We start from the raw sequence: 18922 nt of genomic DNA on the forward strand, positions 1-18922 counted from the left end.
TCGTAGTGTTGACTTCCAGATAAATATCCTTGAATCAGACCTTAGGGCAACTTTGAAATTACCTAGTAATTTTGTGCCTCAATTCCTCGTGAAAAGGGTATTCTCAGGAATTAATGATAGAATTTGTATTAAAAGATTAGATTTAGGAGTGTTTGAATTTGGAGGAAGACCTGTGTTCTCTTGTAGAACATTACGGCAACATGCCTGGCTACTTCAGCCACCATAGAGAATATTTTCATATCCATTCTATTCCATTATTTCAAGTTGTCAGTCCGCTGACTCCAACTGCATTATTGATGAGCTCTTTTTGAGTAACTGTCTCTTCTCTCCTAGCCATGCCCCCCTCCTTCTTCAGGCTGTTTCTCTTCTTCCTGGCAATTTTCCCCTTTGATCTTCACTGCCTTCTCATGGTGCCTTCCTTCAGCATTTACACAATCACTTATTACCATAATTTTGTATTTGGTAGTATATTGATTGGTAACTGATCTTAGTTGATGTACATACAATGAATCTTCCTTAGTAGTTGCTAAACTCCTGAGAAAATGCTATCTTTTTTATATCTCTTTACAGAGCCTGATTTAGATTTGATTTACCAAGGGATGACCTAAACAGAATGAAGCTGCCTTTGAATGAATGTGACCCCCTAGATCCTAGATGTATGGTTAACTGTGCTGGTTAGTAACTAGAAGTGAGAGTCTGGTAAAAGGATGCAACAGGAGGATGGCCTGTTTTCTAGAATACAGCAGCAGTATGGAAAACCTGGTTAGCAGCATGAGCCCGGGGATTAGATCACCAAATTCAGGTCTTGGCTCAGTGTTTTTACTACTTTGTCACCTTGAAGTTATTTAACCTCTCTGTGCCATAGTTTTCTCATCTGTAAAATGAATGTAATAAGGGTCCTTATTACCTCATTAGGTTGTGGTATGCTTCAATGAGTTAATACAGCCAAAGTATTTAGAACCATTGACCTAATGAGAGAGACCAATGGTTCATGTGGTGGTGGTGGTGGTGATTAAAAGGCGGGGTGTTCTGCCTAGCATACGGAAGTTCCTTGAAAATAATCCATCCATCCTCATTGGTAGTATTTGTACTGCAAACTTTTTATCTAGTTCAAGTCCCAAACTATACTCCTCTCTTGAGTTCTTCTGCTGCCTCTTTATCTTCCCTTGGCATTTAACCTGTGCTGTCTGGCTTGTGTTTTAGATGCGTTTGACATGTTGAGTCATGAATGAATGATCAAACAATAAGTATTGAAAGCTTATTATAGCCCCTGGCTTCCTTTGTGGCTCAGACAGTGAAGGATCTTCCTGAAATGCAGGAGACCCCCGGGGTTCAATCCCTAGGTCTGGAGGATCCCCTGGTGAAGAAAATGACAACCCATTCTAGTATTCTTGCCTGGGAAATCCCATGGATCAAGGAGCCTGGTGGTCTGCAGTCCATGGAGTCCCAAGAGTCAGACACAACTGAGAGACTTAAACTTGATTATATTCTAGGCACAGTGCTGGGTGTTGAGGATGCAACATTACAAAGGACAGGTGCAGTCCTTCTAGGTCATATGCAGCTGGGTCTCTAATTAGAACTGTAATAGAAGTATGAAAGTGTTTTAGCTCAGTTGTGTCCAACTCTTTGTGACCCTATGGACTGTAGCCTACCAGACTCCTCTGTCCATGGAATTCTCTAGGCAAAAATACTGGAGTGGATTGCCATTTCCTTCTCCAGAGAATCTTTCTGACCCAGGGATTGAATCTGCATCTCTCCTGCATTGCAGGCAGATTCTTTACCATCTATGCTACCTGGCAAGTTATTGACCTAACTTGAGACTTGTATCATCACAGTTGTTCCTTCTTCCATGTGGTCAGAGACCATGTTTTAAGTGATTTTAAGTTGAGGGCTAAAAAAGAAATTAGTTGGAGGTCTTATTCAGGGCTGAAGGATATAATTATGTACCAGAAGGTCCTGTGGCAGAAAGTGGCACGCAAGTGTGGTAATGAAGTCAGCATTTCTCACTTCATACTGGCCACTCTGCAGAATGAACAGTAGCTTTAGTATTTTTACCTGGTTAGGGGAGGACTTCACAGTGTACTGAGGGGGTACTGAATGGTGGCTGGAACTAGGTTTTTGGCAGGGAAGGAAGAAAGATAAGTGTGAGATCTACTTTGATAGAAAAACTAGTAGAATTTGGCGACTGCCTGGATTCAGAGGTCATAGGTAGAGGATGAAAGGTGGGTGTCATGCATGTGTACCCTAATGTCCAGCACAAATAACTGTTGATGCTGCTTTTCCCGTATGATAATTTTCCTCCCAAATATATGCCACAAGGGTTTGCAATTCTAGACCTTTTAAAATTGAGTTCAAATGGTCCACGGCCAGAAAAGTGGATGGGCCTCACGCATGAGTTAGTCCTGTTGGATGAGTGTACAGAATTACCCAGAGAGTTAAGGGAGAAGAGGGGTCCCTAGGTCAAGCCCTTTATCTCCAGATTTTAAAGAATCTTTAAAGGGAATTTCCCAAGCTGTGAGGGGAAAAATCATAGAAACTAAAAAGTAAGAGCCTCATGACACCAGTGACAACCATAATTATTAATACATATGCACCGTTGGAGACAGAAATGGCGGTGATATGAGATCCTTAGCTGCAAAAGAAATATCTTGACCAAAACCCTTGGTCTGAATTCTCTGCCATCACTCACATATTCTGGGGTACATGGTTTCCGCTGGTAGTCTAGAGCCTGGGAGCCTCACAATGAGAACCTCAATGCAGTATCCATATGCAAATACATCATATCCAAGTTGTAAAGTCACTGGTTGGGGGCAGCATGAAATCTGTGTTTTTCTTTAGGAAGAACTACAGCTCCCAAATGTACCCCAAGACACAACATGTCTAGCAACTTTAAAGTTATTTTTCTTTATGGATAGTTTCATTATTGTTTAGCCTGTGATTGCACGTTTTTCTTGTATGTGTGGAATTCTGGGTACTATTTTAAAAATTTTATTTTATTTATTTTTGGGTGCACTGGGTCTTCGTGGTTGCACATGGGCTTTCTCTAGTTGCAGTGAGCACGGGCCTCTCATTGCAGTGGCTTCTCTTGCTGCGGAGCATAGGCTCTAGAATGTGTGAGCTCAGTAGTCGTGGCCCAGTGGATTAGTTGCCTCTCAGCATGTGGAATCTTCCCGGACCAGAGATTTGAACCCATGTCCCCTGCATTGGCAGGCAGATTCCTAACCACTGGACCACCACCCTTCTAAATACTTTTAGTTAAATATCTCTGAGCCCAAAGTCATGCTCTTTACATCATGCTGCTGACTTTACTAGGAACACATTTTCTTACCCTCCCATTGTGCTAACACATGATTTTCGTTTTTCATGGAATGTCAACGCTCCTTTTGGCTCTAGACCACAATTGTCTAGGTTAAGCGCTCATCCCTCAGAAGAGCTGCTTGGTTTGCTGCCATCAGTGCCATGAAGCTCTGTGCTTCAGATGCTGGTTTTGAAGGAAACATGAATCATGTTTCTCATGCAGTTTTAGGTTGGGATGTTTTCCAAATCAGTTTCCAGGCTTTATTAAAGTGACCATAATATTTATTTGTCTCAAAATATATGGAACAATTATGAAGAACTAATTCACTCAAGAGAATGTTGACTCTTGGCTCTTAAATTATCTGACCTGAATAATTTGCAAGTTTATCTGGGCAAAATCAAATCAGCCCCTGAATGTTAATATATTTTCTTCTTTTAAAAACAAAAACTTTTATATTTCTTAACACAAGTTTTCTGTCAAAATTTTTGTTTTTAAGTGCCTCGAATATAAATAAGCCAAGGAAAGAAAATAATCTCTACTAGTACTATCAGAAAATTTTCAGTAAGAATACATCTGTTCATCAAAATGCGGGGTTGTTTTCTTTCTTCACTTTCTCTCCTGTGCCCCCCTCCCTTTTGTAAGTGATGGAAGGTTTTTTCAGAACTGAGACTTCCACTGTTTTATTTCTTAACTGTGGAGTCAGTGCCTGGAACAGTGACACATAATGGGTGCTTCATGCCTTTTTCTACTTAATTATTTTTCACATGAATATTCCTCTTTTACCTCACTTTCACTATCTACCTAGTATTGTCTTACGTGTTGTTGGATACTTAGTTTATTTGGATTATTTTTTCCTTTCACAAAAAAAGTCATTGGTTTCTTTAGCTAAATCATAGTCTGTAGTTATTTTCTTAGAGCAGTTCTGCTTAAAACAAAATAGAAACTTAGACCAAAGGTTAGCATGAGTGATTTAGCAGTATCATTATTTACCTATAAGTCTTTATTGAGTAAAATGATTAAGTTTTAGTTTAATGCATTCTTATACACTGACCATTTTATGTCTTAATAATTTCTACCGTAATGTATGTCCTTTTTCTCTGTTTCAAAAACTTGAATTTAACCTTCCAAATTTTATAGTAATTTCATTAATGCTTCAAAAATGTAAATATTAACTCCTCCACAATGCTTTTTACTTAAATTTGTTGAACCTAAATTGATATGTCTGCAAGCAAAAATGAATGTTCCAGGTAATGGGTTGGCCAAAAAGATCATTAGGAAAAAACCTGAACCTTTTGGCCAACCCTGTACTTCTAGGGGGTGAGATTATTTTAATCATCTAACCTTTATTTAACATTTATCTTCATTTTTTATGTCCTAGGTTGCTTGATTTTTTTCTTTTCTTTCCCCTCCTCCATCCTTTTCTGAAGTTGTGTTCTTGTCTCAGGTGAGGCTGAGTTTAGCATGGCGTCAATTTCCTTGCCTCTGAGTTCTTGATTTGAAATGAAATGAAATGAAAACTTGTGCTTCATAAGACCGTCTTTTAAATTCCTTACTCTGCACGTATTATGTTAATTATATCTTTCAAGCCATTTTGTGGTTCTGTAATAAATTCTCACCTCTTGCATATAGAGACTTCAGAAGTGATACAAATTGATCTACATTTTTCTTTTAAATTGTGTTCAGACCTGTGTGTTACTTTTTAATCATAGCCTCGTAATTGATAATTCAGTTACAGACACTGGTTGATGTGCTTTGTTCCATACTCACATGGTCACATATCATGTGTAAGCTATGTTTTTAGACCATTCTCATGTCCTTTTTCTGGAAATGTACAAGATGGTTATTGTAGTATTCCTATAACTTGTAATTCTTTTTTTTCTTAGAAAAGTAACAGCAGCATTGTTAAAAATCTAAATGGCCCTTTTCTCATATCCCCATTGCTTGTGTTTATCTTTAACAATTTAAAATAGGAATACTACCTTTAAACTATTATCACTGTAATCATCTATTTGATATAAATTGGTTTTTCTATAATTTGGTTTTTCTACAATTTCTAAATTACATGTTTTTTGAGAAATAATTAGCCTGAAAATAATGGGAAGATATGCTTTCCCCTTTAAACATTTTTTTGTTATAAATTGGTAATTTTGAACCACTATCTTTGGTGTCCATATTCTTGAGCAAATATAATTGTTTCATAATAAAATACTTTCTTCATATCATAACTAAAGCACTCAGTGGTGTCAGAAACATAGTATATTGCTGTGCTCATGGATTATGAAAAGAATTTATCTGTTGTTCAAAGTTCTCATGGATAGTCTTTTACCCAAATAAAATCTACAAAAGCAATCCTATATTTACTTACCTGACCTAAGATAAAACATTTGCTCCATAAAAGAAGAATAGGATTTCTTTTTTAAAGGAAAAGGTTGTCAGGAGGAAGATTTTTAAAGAGGAAGACATGGATTCCGGAAGTACAGCCTAGGAAAGGATGTGAAGGGAATTTCCAAGGTCAGCCCAGGACATCTGCTGTGTATCAGGCGCCACGGGCCACCGTTCATGCAGAGGTCAGTAGGAGGACGGCATCACTCCAGGGAGAGCTGGAATTTTAAAAGTCATGATTTTAGAAACACTGAATTCTTTAACCAAGGATTGTAATAGTCATCTGTTGGAGAGCTAGAATCTGTAGAAATGGGGATGGGGTAGTTTGGGTGAAGTAGTGGCTGGGAAGAACATGGAGTTTATTTGGAAAACTACAAATTATGAGCCCTAACTCTGAGACAGTTGTGGACTGGCAGACCGGAGCAGAGATGTGGCTTGTCACTGCCTTGGTTGTCCGTGCTAGAGAAAGAGAATTGAAATAGGAAGAGAGCAGGCTTCTGGTTGATGCCGTACCCTACGTAGGTGTAGGCTTCTCTCTACTCTTTTTGTCTGAGGCATAGAGATGCCATCAACTGCACTTTCTATGCACCAAACTTAGGAGCAGATTTTTTTTTTTTTTTTTTTTTCTGGTCTTAAAGAATAACCAAGGGCATTGTATTTCCTGTTGGTGATCAAATGCAGGTTTTTCCTCTCAAAGGCTGTGACTTCATTTCTAAAGATTAACCTGAATGGTTCTTACAGCATAATTTCAGCCAGTTAAATTTGGGAAACTGAAAGTCATTTCAGTAAAAGAATTATCTCTGAGCCTATATAGAATGTTCATTTGATTGGGAATTGGGTATTATTTTATGCACATTAAGCCAGATCACAGAATGACTTTATTTCAAGGTAGAAAAGAAATGTCAATAGACGTATGCACTTAGTAGTACTCTTTTCATTGCTTGAGTAGAACATTTCCTCTGTATACCCAATTGAGGATGGCATCATGCTTACTCTTAGCCATTGCTTGAGAACTGATACTTCTTAGGGTGCTTTGGGGAAACATAAGTTTTTTTCTATGGTCGTCTAACCTTTTGCTTTCTCATTCAAACTATTTTCAGTTTAAATTTTTAAAAGTACTTCAAAGCATTGACTAGCTAAAGTGGTTTACCTAAAATATAATTACTGAGTACTGAATTTTGAGCTTGCTATTCACTGTGAAATACATATAAACTAGTTGATTAAGAAAATTTTCTCGAGTTAAAAATGAAAATCTTGCTTAGTCTACCTACCCAAAACATTTTTTCCTTTTTTTATTGTTGGTGTTTTATTTTTATTTGAGCATAGTAACTTTACAATGTCGTGTTAGTTTCTGCTATATAGCAAGGTGAATCAGTTATATGTATATATAAGTCCCCTCATTCTTAGATTTCCTTCCCATTTAGGTCACCACAGAACATTAAGTAGAGTTCCCTGTGTGTGTGTGTGTGTGTGTTTAATTTAGGTGTAAATGGACTTTTGATAAACATGTATACATGTAACTATTGCCACGGTCAAGATAAGAGGCTTTCATCATGTCCCACCTCCCCCACACACAATTCTTCCATCCTCTTTGGAGTCAGTTCCCAGTCCTTCCTCTGGTCCATGGCCACCAGTGATCTGTGATGTGTCTTTACAGTTTAACCTTTGCAAGAATGTCATAGAAATGGAATCATGTGTTTGAGATTCATCCATGTTACCTTCTTTTTATTGCAGAGTAGTATTCTATTGTGTGAGTGGACCACAATTTGCTTATCCAGTCCCCTGTTGAGGGAGATTTTGGCTTGGGGTGATGACAAATGAAATTCTGACCATATTCTATGAGTCCTCTAATCTCTTGCTGGAATAGGATTTGACTTTCTTTTAATTGGGCTGCTATGATTGTTGTAATGCTGCTCTGCATGTTTTCATCCTAAACACGATTGTATCTTTTCTTCTTAGCATTTGCCAAGTCTCGCTTTCTTTTCTCAGTGTTGTACTTCATGGAACAGAAACAGATGGTGGGCAAAACCAACCCAATAAAAATATCCAGACTCCTGTTTTTTGCAGGGCTGTAGAGGGCAGACATATCCTCAGTGTTTCACGTCTGGTGGTAGAGAAAATTTCCCCTCCATGTTGGGGATACAAAGAAAAGAAAGAAAGGTTAGTCGCTCAGTCATATCCGACTCTTTGCAATCCCATGGACTGTAACCTAGCAGGCTCCTCCATCCATGGGATTTTCCAGGCAAGAGTACTGGAGTGGGTTGCCATTTCCTTCTCCAGAGGATATTTCCAACCCAGGGATGGAACCCAGGTCTCCCACATTGTAGGCTGACGCTTTACTGTCTGAACCACCAGGGAGGACCTTGGTGGGGGTACAAAGGAGGTGTCCTTCTTCCAGCATGGTAAGTGCACCCGACAGACTCCTTCTGCCGTTTGGTCTCTGATTTTTAGGCTGCCCTCTCTTACTAATTGGTGAAGAAGTTGAAGCAAGGAAGGAAACCGAAGGTCATGTTCTCTGAGTGTGCTACCGATAGAATGCAGCCTCTCAAGTTTAGGGCTTTCGTCCAACTTAGTGCTCCTGCAAATGTCCTCTTGATTCATTCCTCCCAGGAATGGAGCCCAGAGCCTGAAACATGGTTTATCCTACGTTCCAACACTTTGAAGGCCCAAGTGAGGCGCTGTGCCAGCTAACTAAACACTGTGAGAAACTGTAAACCACAGACAACACTTAATCAGAGATTATTGATGGCCCAGCTGCAACACCTTTTTTTTTTTTGGCAGTGTACGTAGTTTCTTAGATTGTTTTTCCAGTCAGAGTGGTTTTGTTTCTAGAGTTCTCTCCTGTGTTCACTTCATTCCTGGTAAACTTGCACCTCACTGCTGTTTATACCTTCCACCAGCGCCCTTTACAGCCGCTTCACCATGAAGCATGGCAGACCAGCCAGGGAAGGGGAACTTTGTGGTCGCTGGAGCTGGGGGCATTCCCAGATGTCCCCTCCCAGGGTGCTACTGATGTCAGGAGATTGTCTCGCTAGACAGCTGGTTCTTGAAGGGAATCATAAATTCCTTCTGTGAATTGAAAGATCATATGGGGCCCTGGAGCCTGTGCGTTGGGAAGGAGGGAGTGTGGAGTGATGGAGTTCCTTTTTGCCTCTCTGGTCAGGAATGTGGTTATGCTCTGCCTGCTGTGTGATTGCGGAGGTGATTCTTCTGGGCTGGAGTGCCCTGACCACAGAGATTCCTACGATGAGAAGTTAGCACAGTACAGCTTAAAACGAGGGTGTATATTTGCTTCAGTAACCTTAGAACTGACTTCCATGTTCTCTTTTTTTCTCTCTGTATCTGTCCACTTGTACCCAGATCCTTTGCTGCTTCAATATTAAGGACCCAAACAGCTTTGTGTTCTGAGTCCTTTAGCCTCAGGTTAGCCCTGCAGAGACAGGATTGTCAGCTCTTTTGGAGGGGGAACCCCCCTGGTTTGCTGGAGCGGGCAGTTCAGGATGCAGTTGTACCTGCAGGAGGCTTCATCATGTTTGAGTTCAGTTTCCCAAGGGCTTGTGGAGTTGAATACCCCCATGGTACTATTATAAGCTCTGCATGTATTTGTTTTTAGTTCTTTTTCCTATGATGTTAATCAAAGAGTGATTGTGATGATGAGAACTAATTAGTGAGTTTCATTATTAACAGTTCCCATCTGAGACTTGCACATGATAATCCTGAGTGGTTAATTGTTAACTAATAGGTTTGCTCACTCCCATTTCCCTGTGCTGTGCTGTCTGCCTCTCACCAGTCCCAGCTATGTTATGCCTTGTTGTTCAGTCGCTCAGTCGTTTCCGACGCTTTGTGACCCCGTGGACTGTAGCCCACCAGACTCCTCTGTCCATGGAATCCTCCAGGCAAGAGTACTGGAGTCCTTCCCTAGAGTATCTTCCTACCCTCGGTATCAAACTTGTGTCTCCTGCATTGGCAGACGGATTCTTTACCACTGAGCCACCGGAGAGGCCCATGTTAAGGCCTACTCTATAGCTATTTTCAGTGGAAAAATCATAGATTTCACTTTGCTGGCAACCAGTGTAAACTGACCACCAAAGTCCATGTTCTAGAATTTAGAGAGGTTGATTTGTGTTTAGTTCTGTTCTTTGAGGATACTGGGGACCTACCTATGTGTGTAGTGTTCTTGTGACTCTCTGCCCTGTGACTGCCATGTAAGGGTTCTCCTTTCCTTGTTCTCTTCCCCACCCCATCCCCCTCCACAACTTACCCACTCTCCCAAACTTGGTAATTCATTATACTCAATAATTTCAAACATGTGTTTGCTTACACAGCAAAGTACTTTGTTAGAGGTAAGTTACAGTCTCAGTGATGAAGGGGATCTTTTATAGGCATTGGCACATGCACCCACGTTTACAAGAGGTTTAGACTGACCATCGGAAGTGAGGGCAGAGTAGGAGTGTGTGCTTCAGGTGTGTTTATAACCTTTCCCACTCCTGAGGATCATCCTGCCTTTCTTCAGGTCCTTCAAAACCTCACTCCTATAAATTTGAGGTATAGATATTAACATCCTTTGAAATGAAGTCACCCCAGGCACATTTGTTGCATCATTACTTTCTCAATTTCAAGGTGCATTGAGGAAGCAGAAACATTCCTTAAAGAGATGCCATCCACAGTAGCAGGTTAAATGTAGCTAATGCAACCTTAAATTAGCTTTTCTAGGAGGACAGAAAAATACTTAATGTTTGGTTTGTTTTGGAGCACAGGTAATGTGAAAATTACCACTGCAACAAAGAAGACTTATCTGTTCAGAACTACTGTTGCTTCTTGATTATTTACACTGGTGGAAGGGAATATAAGTACAGAAAACTATAGCTAATATATCCATATGCATTCTCAAAGCCTTGAGACTGTTTAACTCAACTGTGATAGCTGCAGCAAATATATTCCCAGACCTCAGGTAAACCAGCCTGAGGTTGGTTTACTCCACAGAAAACTTGAGGATGAGGATCTTTGTAACAGTGTTCCTAAACAGAAATATTTGATATTTAAGAGTCTCACCTGTGCCTTAAGTCTCCATGTTGTTATTTCTTTAAATTTGAGGTCATTAATCTTTATTTTAAAAAAATATGTTTGGAGTTATAAGGAAATCTGTCATTTCACCAAGTCTTAGAAGGTCCTGCTTTGAATTATTGGAAGAGAATTTTAAATGTCATGTCAATGACATCCTTTCAACTTTATCATTTGGCTGCCCTTGAGATCCACCTGCCATCTTCAGCTTTTCATTAGGGCCTAAACTGGGCTCTAATCATGTTTTCTCTTATTTACCTATTGCTGAAGCCTTTAGAAATGAGTATTGGAGCCTAGCACATTGCTGTACTTTCACAGGCTCTTAAGAAGGCAATCGTTTAGCCATAACATTTAGTCCATTTTCTAGTAAGATAAGCAAAAATCCTAAAATGTTAAAAGGAAAATTTCATAGCTAAATTCACAGAGAATGACTTATAACTGTATCACTTGAGGGAACTTGTCAGTCTGTCTTTCCAACCTTTTCATTTGAGCCACTGAAACAAATGCTAAAGGTTTTGAGAATTTTTGTATTGAAAAGAAACTTGCCAAGCAAAGGAAGAGCTTGATGACTAGGAAAGACAGATACCATTGTCTGCCTGTGACGTGAGTTTCGAAAAACTGATGACATCTTCTGGTGATTGCATTCAATTTAATTGACTTTATAAGAATTTTTTATTTCAAAAACTCTACCACCTTGGGCAAGATTTCCATCTTTTCCTTTAATGGATGGTCCATGGGCATATCGCCTGCTCAGGAGGACGAGGAGGTCTGCATTCTGTCTCACGGTTCTGCCTCTGGGAAGAGACATGGCCAGTGCTCATGGGTTTTTAAAACTTGCTTTCATGGCTTCCATTGTCACAATTGGCTTTTACTTCTCATCGTCATAATTGATGGCATGTCACATTCCCTTTGCTCTCCTCCCATGTATTTCTGGAATAGGATTAAATTGTAGGTTGAGACTTAGGAGGAGTGAGGAACATCCATTGTTTTATTTTTATCGGTCCATCTGTCTGTATCTGTCTTACATGGCTAACAATAGGACCCCTTCATTTCTCTCTGATTCTCTGTCTGAGTAAGTATCCCTTGATAAACTAGGTAATCGTTAGCAAAATAGGAGTTTGCTGCCACTTACTTTTTTAGTATTAACGTTAGAGGTGTACGTGTCTGTGTGCAGTTTTATTCCCGTAAGCATCTTTTTCCCAGATAAATACATCTTAGAGATGGTGATGAGCAAATGTCTGTTTTTGAAAAATGTAGATTACTGTGGTCTCCAGGGAAAGGCCTTCTCTTTAGAGACCTTAAGTTGCCTCATGATTTGTGATAATCAATTTGATAATTGTTGTTGACTTATTGGCTCAGCCCAGAAGTAACGTCGCAGATTTAGACTAGCATGCATAAGGGTTTTAATCAGGTGGTACCTTCCTTCCCGTGGAGCATTTGTCTTGCTTGACTGTTCTGGACCTCAGCCAAGCGCCAGAAAAGCATCTTCCCACTGTATATAGATAGAAGAGTGTGTGTTGTTTAAGTGTTCATTGGGGAAGTTCCCAACCCACTAAAGCTCATTGTTACCTTACCTTTTTACCAATGCGCCCTTAGAAAAACACTGAGAATAGATGACTGGCTCTCCTTTTCTCCAAGAATCTGTTTAAAGAGAAGGATGACTCTCATTACTATAAATATTGCTTTCATCCCAGCCTACCTCATGGCTTCTGAATGAGAGGAGCCCCTTTGGCTGCTGTGAAGACTCTCAAATACTTGATGGCTTGTTAAATTTTCATTATCTAATGTGCATTAATTTAGGTACAATAGCTCTGTTGCTAGGAGCAGAGTTAGGAAGGAAGAGCTTGGCGAGTGCAGATGGCTTCTGTCGTCCGAGTTGGGCAAGTGTGCAAAACTCGCTGTCCTCTGAGGGAGCTTGGGGCTCTGCTGGCCACACTGCAAACCTCTGAAATTCATCCAGTGACTATTCCCCCAGCAATGCCACATGATACCTGATGCTTGCTTACTCTGTCATCTGTTTAATTAGCTGGAGAGACTGAAAGGATTTGATGGCTCTCAGCTCCTCTGAAGCTGAGAGCTCTGAGGTTCAGAAGGTCCATGAGTTGGTACTCCTGAGGGTAGATACTTACACTTTGGGTTGATGCATGGGAAAAGTTTTTCTTAAACCCCTATAAAGTTTCACATGCTTTTATCATTTCTGTAATTATTGGTACTGACATGATATGGTGTTTTCTGGTCCCTGTGGATCACATCCTGCTGTTGCAGGTTTCCTGGGCTGGGAACAGGAGCTGCATGCCCCCATCCCTCCTCATCCCTGGAAAGACAGAGAGCAGGGCTTGAAGTATTGAGTCCTCCCCACCGACCCCGCAAAGGCTGCACTCTCTTCCTTGTTAGGAAAACACAGCCTATTAAAGACTGACAATGAGCTGTTTTGGGTTTCCTAGAAAACGGATTTAGGGGCTCTGTCAGGAACCTGGATGTTATTTTTCTTTTTTTTTTTAATTGAACATTAAAGGTTAGGTTAAACTTTGAAGATGGTAGGTGTTGGTCTTTTCCTTTAGTTTTCTGTAGGAGGAAGAAGAGCTCTTCCTGTCCTAGAAGAGTGAAATTCTCATTTCAAGCCACCATCCTAATTTCTTTAAAATTGTGTGTTTATTTGTGGCCACACCAGGTCTTTGCTGCTGCGAGCGGGCTTTCTGTGGTTGCAGTGAGCGTGGGCCGCTCCTCGTGGCCAGGTGCCGGCTCCCCATTGTGCTGGCCTCTCTAACTGCAGAGCACAGGCCCCAGGCACACGGGCTTCAGCGGTTGCGGCACTTAGGCTCAGTAGTTGTGGCTCTTGAGCTCAGTTACTCTGCAGCACGTGGAATCTCCCTGAACCAGGGATGGAACTCCTGTCCCCTGCATTGTCAGGCAGATTCTTATCCACTGAGCCACTAGGGAAGTCTTTTATATCCAGTGAACGCTTTAGTAATTGAACAGAGGAGAGAAGAGAGTCAATGAGAATGCTCTAGAAGCTTTTGATTAACTGTGTGTCTCCTGTGAATGTCACATGGGTTTCTTGTTTTTGTCATGGTTTCAAAAATGTCTGATATTCTAAGGTTATTTGCCGAGCGTCCTGTGGTCTGCCAGACTTTTTGCCCCAGACCAGAGAGAAAGAAACATTTACCTTGATTCCATTATTTTTCTGATGGTTCTTCTTTTCTCCCCCAGGACACCCAAAAAGCAAAGCAGTTTCTGCCCTTCCTTCAGCGGGCAGGTCGTTCTGAAGCTGTGGTGGAGTATGTGTTCAGTGGTTCTCGTCTCAAGCTGTATTTGCCAAAGGAAACTTGCCTTATCACCTTCTTGCTTGCGGGTAAGTCTCCTGTGTTATGTGGTGTTCTGAAAATTCTTCTTGGAACTCAGAAGTCATCCCTGGAGGTCACATGCCCTCCTTCCCACTGGGTTTTCCACAGGACTTGGAGCCCATGTGGGTGCTTCAGTCTCTGATGGAGACATGAACACAGAGCTCCTAGTTTGATCCTGCTGTTACTGTAGACCCAGCACTGGTTCCATCCTGCTTCTCATTCCTGCCAGCCGCAGGATTTGGGCACGTAGGACAGCGTATGAGACACATATGTACTCACATCCTGAGTGAAGGGAATTCCAGGCCTAAGACAGTGTTGACCACGGAGTGAGTGTTCATGGCTAGCGTCTGCCATTTGGGCTAGACCGCCCTGCTGTGTTTGTGAACCATTTTTAAAGTCTTTATTGAATTCGTTACAATATTAGTTCCATTTTACGTTTTGTTGTTTTGTTTGTTTAGCCAGGAGGCACAATGTGGGATCTTAGCTCTCTGACCAGGGATCGAACCTGCAGCCCCTGCTTTGGAAGGCAGTCTTAACCACTGGACTGTCAGGAAAGTCCCAAGCCTTCCTCCTTTTCTTTGCTGACCAAATGTCCATCTTCCTTACCTATCTTTTCTAATAATACTTCACAAGCCAGCAAGTCTATGTGTGAACCATGCTCTATGAGTAGTTTACATGTATGCATTCAAGGAGCAGATGGCTTCATTATTTCCCTGCTGGCAGGCAAGAAAATTATTTCCATCAGTACTTTGCAGAGGCTATGGTCTTTGAGGGAGAGGGTCACCCCGCACCTGTGCACACAAGCTTTTGCTCATTCCCAAAGGACACATCCCGTTGTGTTTACCTGCCGCATGCTGCCTTCTCTAGGGCTGTCCTGTTGCTTCAGCCCTACTTCTGTCGAATTCCTGAGTAGAATTTGCCATTCTCTGCCACATTGCCTCAGCCTCCCTTTTATTGAAGGCACTGATAGTGTCTTCGCCAGTAAGGGTCTCCTACAGACCCCAGCTAAATGGATCATTAGGTGTGATCAGTGACTCCCTGAGTACGTGGCCATGAGGCACACGGCTGCCGCTTGGCCCTCGTGGCTCCTTGAGTCTCCTGCAACATTACTGATTGCCGCCTGGCTCTACAGGCCTTCTGAAGGGCCCAGTGGATGTATAATACACAGCTCAGGGGCAGCTCTAGAAAGGAAGGCTGCAACAAAGCCACACCTCCCCAGAGGCCTGTGCTTTCGTGTCTGCACATGTGTGCTGTAAGTGAACGGAGGGGCAGGACAGCTATTAATGTTCTCGTAATGGAGGAGTTTCTTAGCAGTAAATTCTTGTTGTTACAGGGTTTGAGGTATAATATTCAGCTCATTCTTTGCTCACTGTCTGCAAAACAAAAGCATCCTTTTGGCAGCGTTGAGCTTGATCCCAGAGGTGTGAAAGAGAAACAGCATTATTCTTTCCCGGAAACTTGGCCACAGATCTATAGGGGAAAGAAAACATTGAGGTTCTGGCTTCCCAACCTAAAACCACCTGAATGGAGCCAGCCCAGGGCTTTAGACCTGTCTTGGCTGGAGTATTCGTGCAGAACCTTCTGGTCGTACTTTGCTGAGACACAGGCAGCCTGATCACTTGCCTTGGCGTCTGCCGGTTCTCCTGTGTACTTGGCATTCTTCTAAGCCTTAGCAATTCAAAAGGCATTGCTTGAGTTACCTTATATAGTGAAAGATAGATTACAGAAGCTAATACCTGATAAAAATATAAGCTTCTGCATTTTTCTCCTGCCATCCTCTATGCAGTTGTGTTATGCATCTTCTGATTTGTTTAGAATCCTGGCAGGGATACAGAACATTGAAGAGTCGTGAGAGAGAGGAGGCAGGGAGGCCTCGGTTTGAACGGTGGCTCTGCTGTGTATGAGCAGGGGACTTCAGCGAAGTTTGTTGTTATTGTTTTTCTTACTCTCTTCAAGCCTTGGTTTACACATTGGCTAACTGGAGAGCATTTCTTGCCTTTTAGGATTTTGCGAGGATTTAATGAGATGTGTAAACGTTCAGAGCATGCTGCCATAAAGTAGATCATCAATAAATGTTTCCTTCCTGCCCTCCTCACAAAGACTTAGTGAATTCATAACCAGAGCTTTTCTTAACTCCGTGTGGAATGACACAGTTGTGCACTGTATGTATCTAGGAGACTCTGACTACCACATTAATTCAAATAAGCCAAGAGAAGGAGCTGCCCCAGCTGCTTCCTGACTTAGCAGAATGCTCACTGACAGAAGAGCTACTGGCTTTCCTCTTTGAGTTTGGAGCAAGGAACTCTGCATCCTGGAAAGACATAGGCCTAGGTCTTGAGACACTCTAGAGGAAAGACAGGCATGTGAACAAACTGTAGTTTTTGGTGGTAGGCAAGAAAATAGAATTATTTATAAGACACAGAAGTAGCTAGCATAGAGGAGGGAATGGTTGGTTGGGTGGAGGTCAGGGATTGTGTATCTGGGCTGTGTTCGAAAGGAGATAGGAGTTTGCAGTGTTGTAAGGACAGGATGAAGAGGGGAGGAGAAGGAATATTCTAGGTAGAGGTACCAGCAGATACAAAGATGTAGAGGTACAATATATTCTGATGTGTCCAGGGAACCACGAATCCTTTGTTAGAGTGTAGAGTGAAGAGTAGAGTGAGGCTGGAAATACAGAAGGAAGCTAGTCTTCCATGGAACATGCTGTGGACCCTCAGAGTTGTTTAAGGTATTAGGGGCATGACATGCTCACACGTGGTGTTAAGACAGTTTTTCTTGGTAGATACGTTAGAATACATGAGGCTGGAGGCTGGGAGAGTGATTAAGAAGCAAGAGGGACAGAGGCCCCAAATCTGGTGATAGAGGAGAGGAAAGGTTAGAAGAGCTTTTAACTCTTGAGGAATGGAAGGAAGGAATGGAAGACTTCCTCATTCAGGGAATGACTTGGATTTTGGGGTCAAGGATGGGGGGTGACATTGAATACAGGAGAGAAAGTAAAGTGGCCCAGGGCTTGAGTTATTGGGCAGAGTTTGATGTCCACCAGCACGGACAACACCAAGAATAGGTTCTTGGAACAGATAGTCAGTGTCCAGAGGATTAGATGGAGAATCCTGAGAGAGCAGTCTTCTGGAAGCTAAGTGTTGGGTTCTACCTTAAAAGATCGAGTAGGTAAAAACTTTGGAATTATTTTATACTACTGATCGATTACTAAGTCACAGATTGTTTTTTTTAAATCACGGTTGATTCAGCTAGCAGATTACAGACAATTGGGGAGTAAATGTGGGTAAGAAGAAACAGAATTTAAAATAGACAGCTCTTCATAACAGTCTAACAGAATGGAAAAAGGAATGCAGAAAATTGAGTGCTAAAGGGTCATTCTAAGGATGTCAGCATCTTGAGTACCTTTATAAAAACTGTAATGGTTAGGATCAGAACAGAACATGACATGAATACTTAGAAAAGCTATTCAGTATACCTATTGTCTTCATAGTGCCAATTATAGAATGTAAAACTCAACGAAGTCTTCTTGGCTAGCAAGGACATAAAAAAGATGAAGTGAGAGGATACCAAGACCTTGAGAAGCTCTGGTCTGAATTCTCAGGAGCAGGAACTCAGAGGGGATGCAAGTCAGTCATCCATCGGGCAGTGACCTAGTGGAAACAGAATGAATGAGATGGAGAACATGGCTGGAGATCCTAGAGAGAAGGGCTCCTCGGTTGTCTGAAACCAGCCCCAAAGCTGAATGTGAATGTAAACAGACATGACACTCACACCTTCCAGCTGCTCACCTGGACAGTGGTCCGCATGACACAACTTGGTGGCTCTCCGTGGAACGCTCCCTGCACCCGGTAAAAATGGTGTCTAATGGAAATGATGTTATTGTTGTGATTCTCAAGGGGAAAGTCGAGAGAGTTGTTCAGCAGTCCCATATGTGCTGGTCTCATCACTCCCAGCCTCTTGGAGAGCCCTCCGGACTTCGAGGTGGGGTGAACACTTTCCATTTTCATGTGGCCTTTTTTGGGCAGACGGCCCCACAGCTTGATAGGGAGTGGCATTTGGACTGAGCCAGCTGGCCTCTGTCACGGTTCTTGCACCCCTGTATGTGGAATGATTGCCTGGTCAGATGGGAGAGCAGGTGGGGCTAGGCAGAGTCAGCTGTAGCTAACAGGTCAGCGCCTCCTGAGAGCGTTTACCCTCTAGTCCTCCCAGCACCTGGCTCAGGTTTGTCGCAGAGCAGGTGACCTTACCCCCTCAGAACTGAGAATGCTCAAAGTCCCCCGCCCACTGCGGAGGCCGCCTCCTAGGAGCACTTATTTCCGTCTTCGAGGCAATCATGGGCAGTCCTTGTCCTATGTTAACAAGGCCAACATTCTGTGGGCATTAAAAGCATCCTTTCTCCTCATCTGGCAGCATTTAGTGAGCTCCAGTTTGACTTCCCTGGTGGCTAGGAGACCAGGGTTCCATCCCTGGGTCGGGAAGATCCCCTGGAGAAGGAAATGGCAACCCACTCCAGTACTCTTGCCTGGAGAATCCCATGGAGGGAGGAGCCTGGTAGGCTATAGTCCATGGGGTCGCAAAGAGTCGGACACGACTGAGCGACTTCACTTTCATACCCTATCTTATGGGTTCCCTGATAGCTCAGTTGGTAAAAAATCCGCCTGCAATGCAGGAGACCCTGGTTTGATTCCTGGGTGGGGAAGATCCGCTGGAGAAGGGATAGGCTACCCACTCCAGTATTCTTGGGCTTCCCTTGTGGTTCAGCTGGTAAAGAATCCTCCTGCAATGCACGAGGCCTGGGTTCAATCCCTGGGTTGGGCAGATCCCCTGAAGAAGGGAA

The 18922-nt window shown here is 42.3% G+C and overlaps 1 protein-coding gene across 1 annotated transcript in view; it reads left to right on the forward strand.

The window, feature by feature from the left end:
• SND1 (staphylococcal nuclease and tudor domain containing 1) overlaps positions 1–18922 on the forward strand; it is a 419879-nt gene that overhangs the window by 247683 nt on the left and 153274 nt on the right. Inside the window, exon 15 of the mRNA XM_052638359.1 lies at positions 13952–14093. Coding sequence (XP_052494319.1) covers positions 13952–14093 — 142 coding nt within the window. The remainder of the gene's footprint in view (positions 1–13951; positions 14094–18922) is intronic.

The sequence above is a fragment of the Budorcas taxicolor genome, chromosome 4, assembly GCF_023091745.1.
Source record: "Budorcas taxicolor isolate Tak-1 chromosome 4, Takin1.1, whole genome shotgun sequence".
NCBI classification, from domain to species: Eukaryota; Metazoa; Chordata; class Mammalia; order Artiodactyla; family Bovidae; genus Budorcas; species Budorcas taxicolor.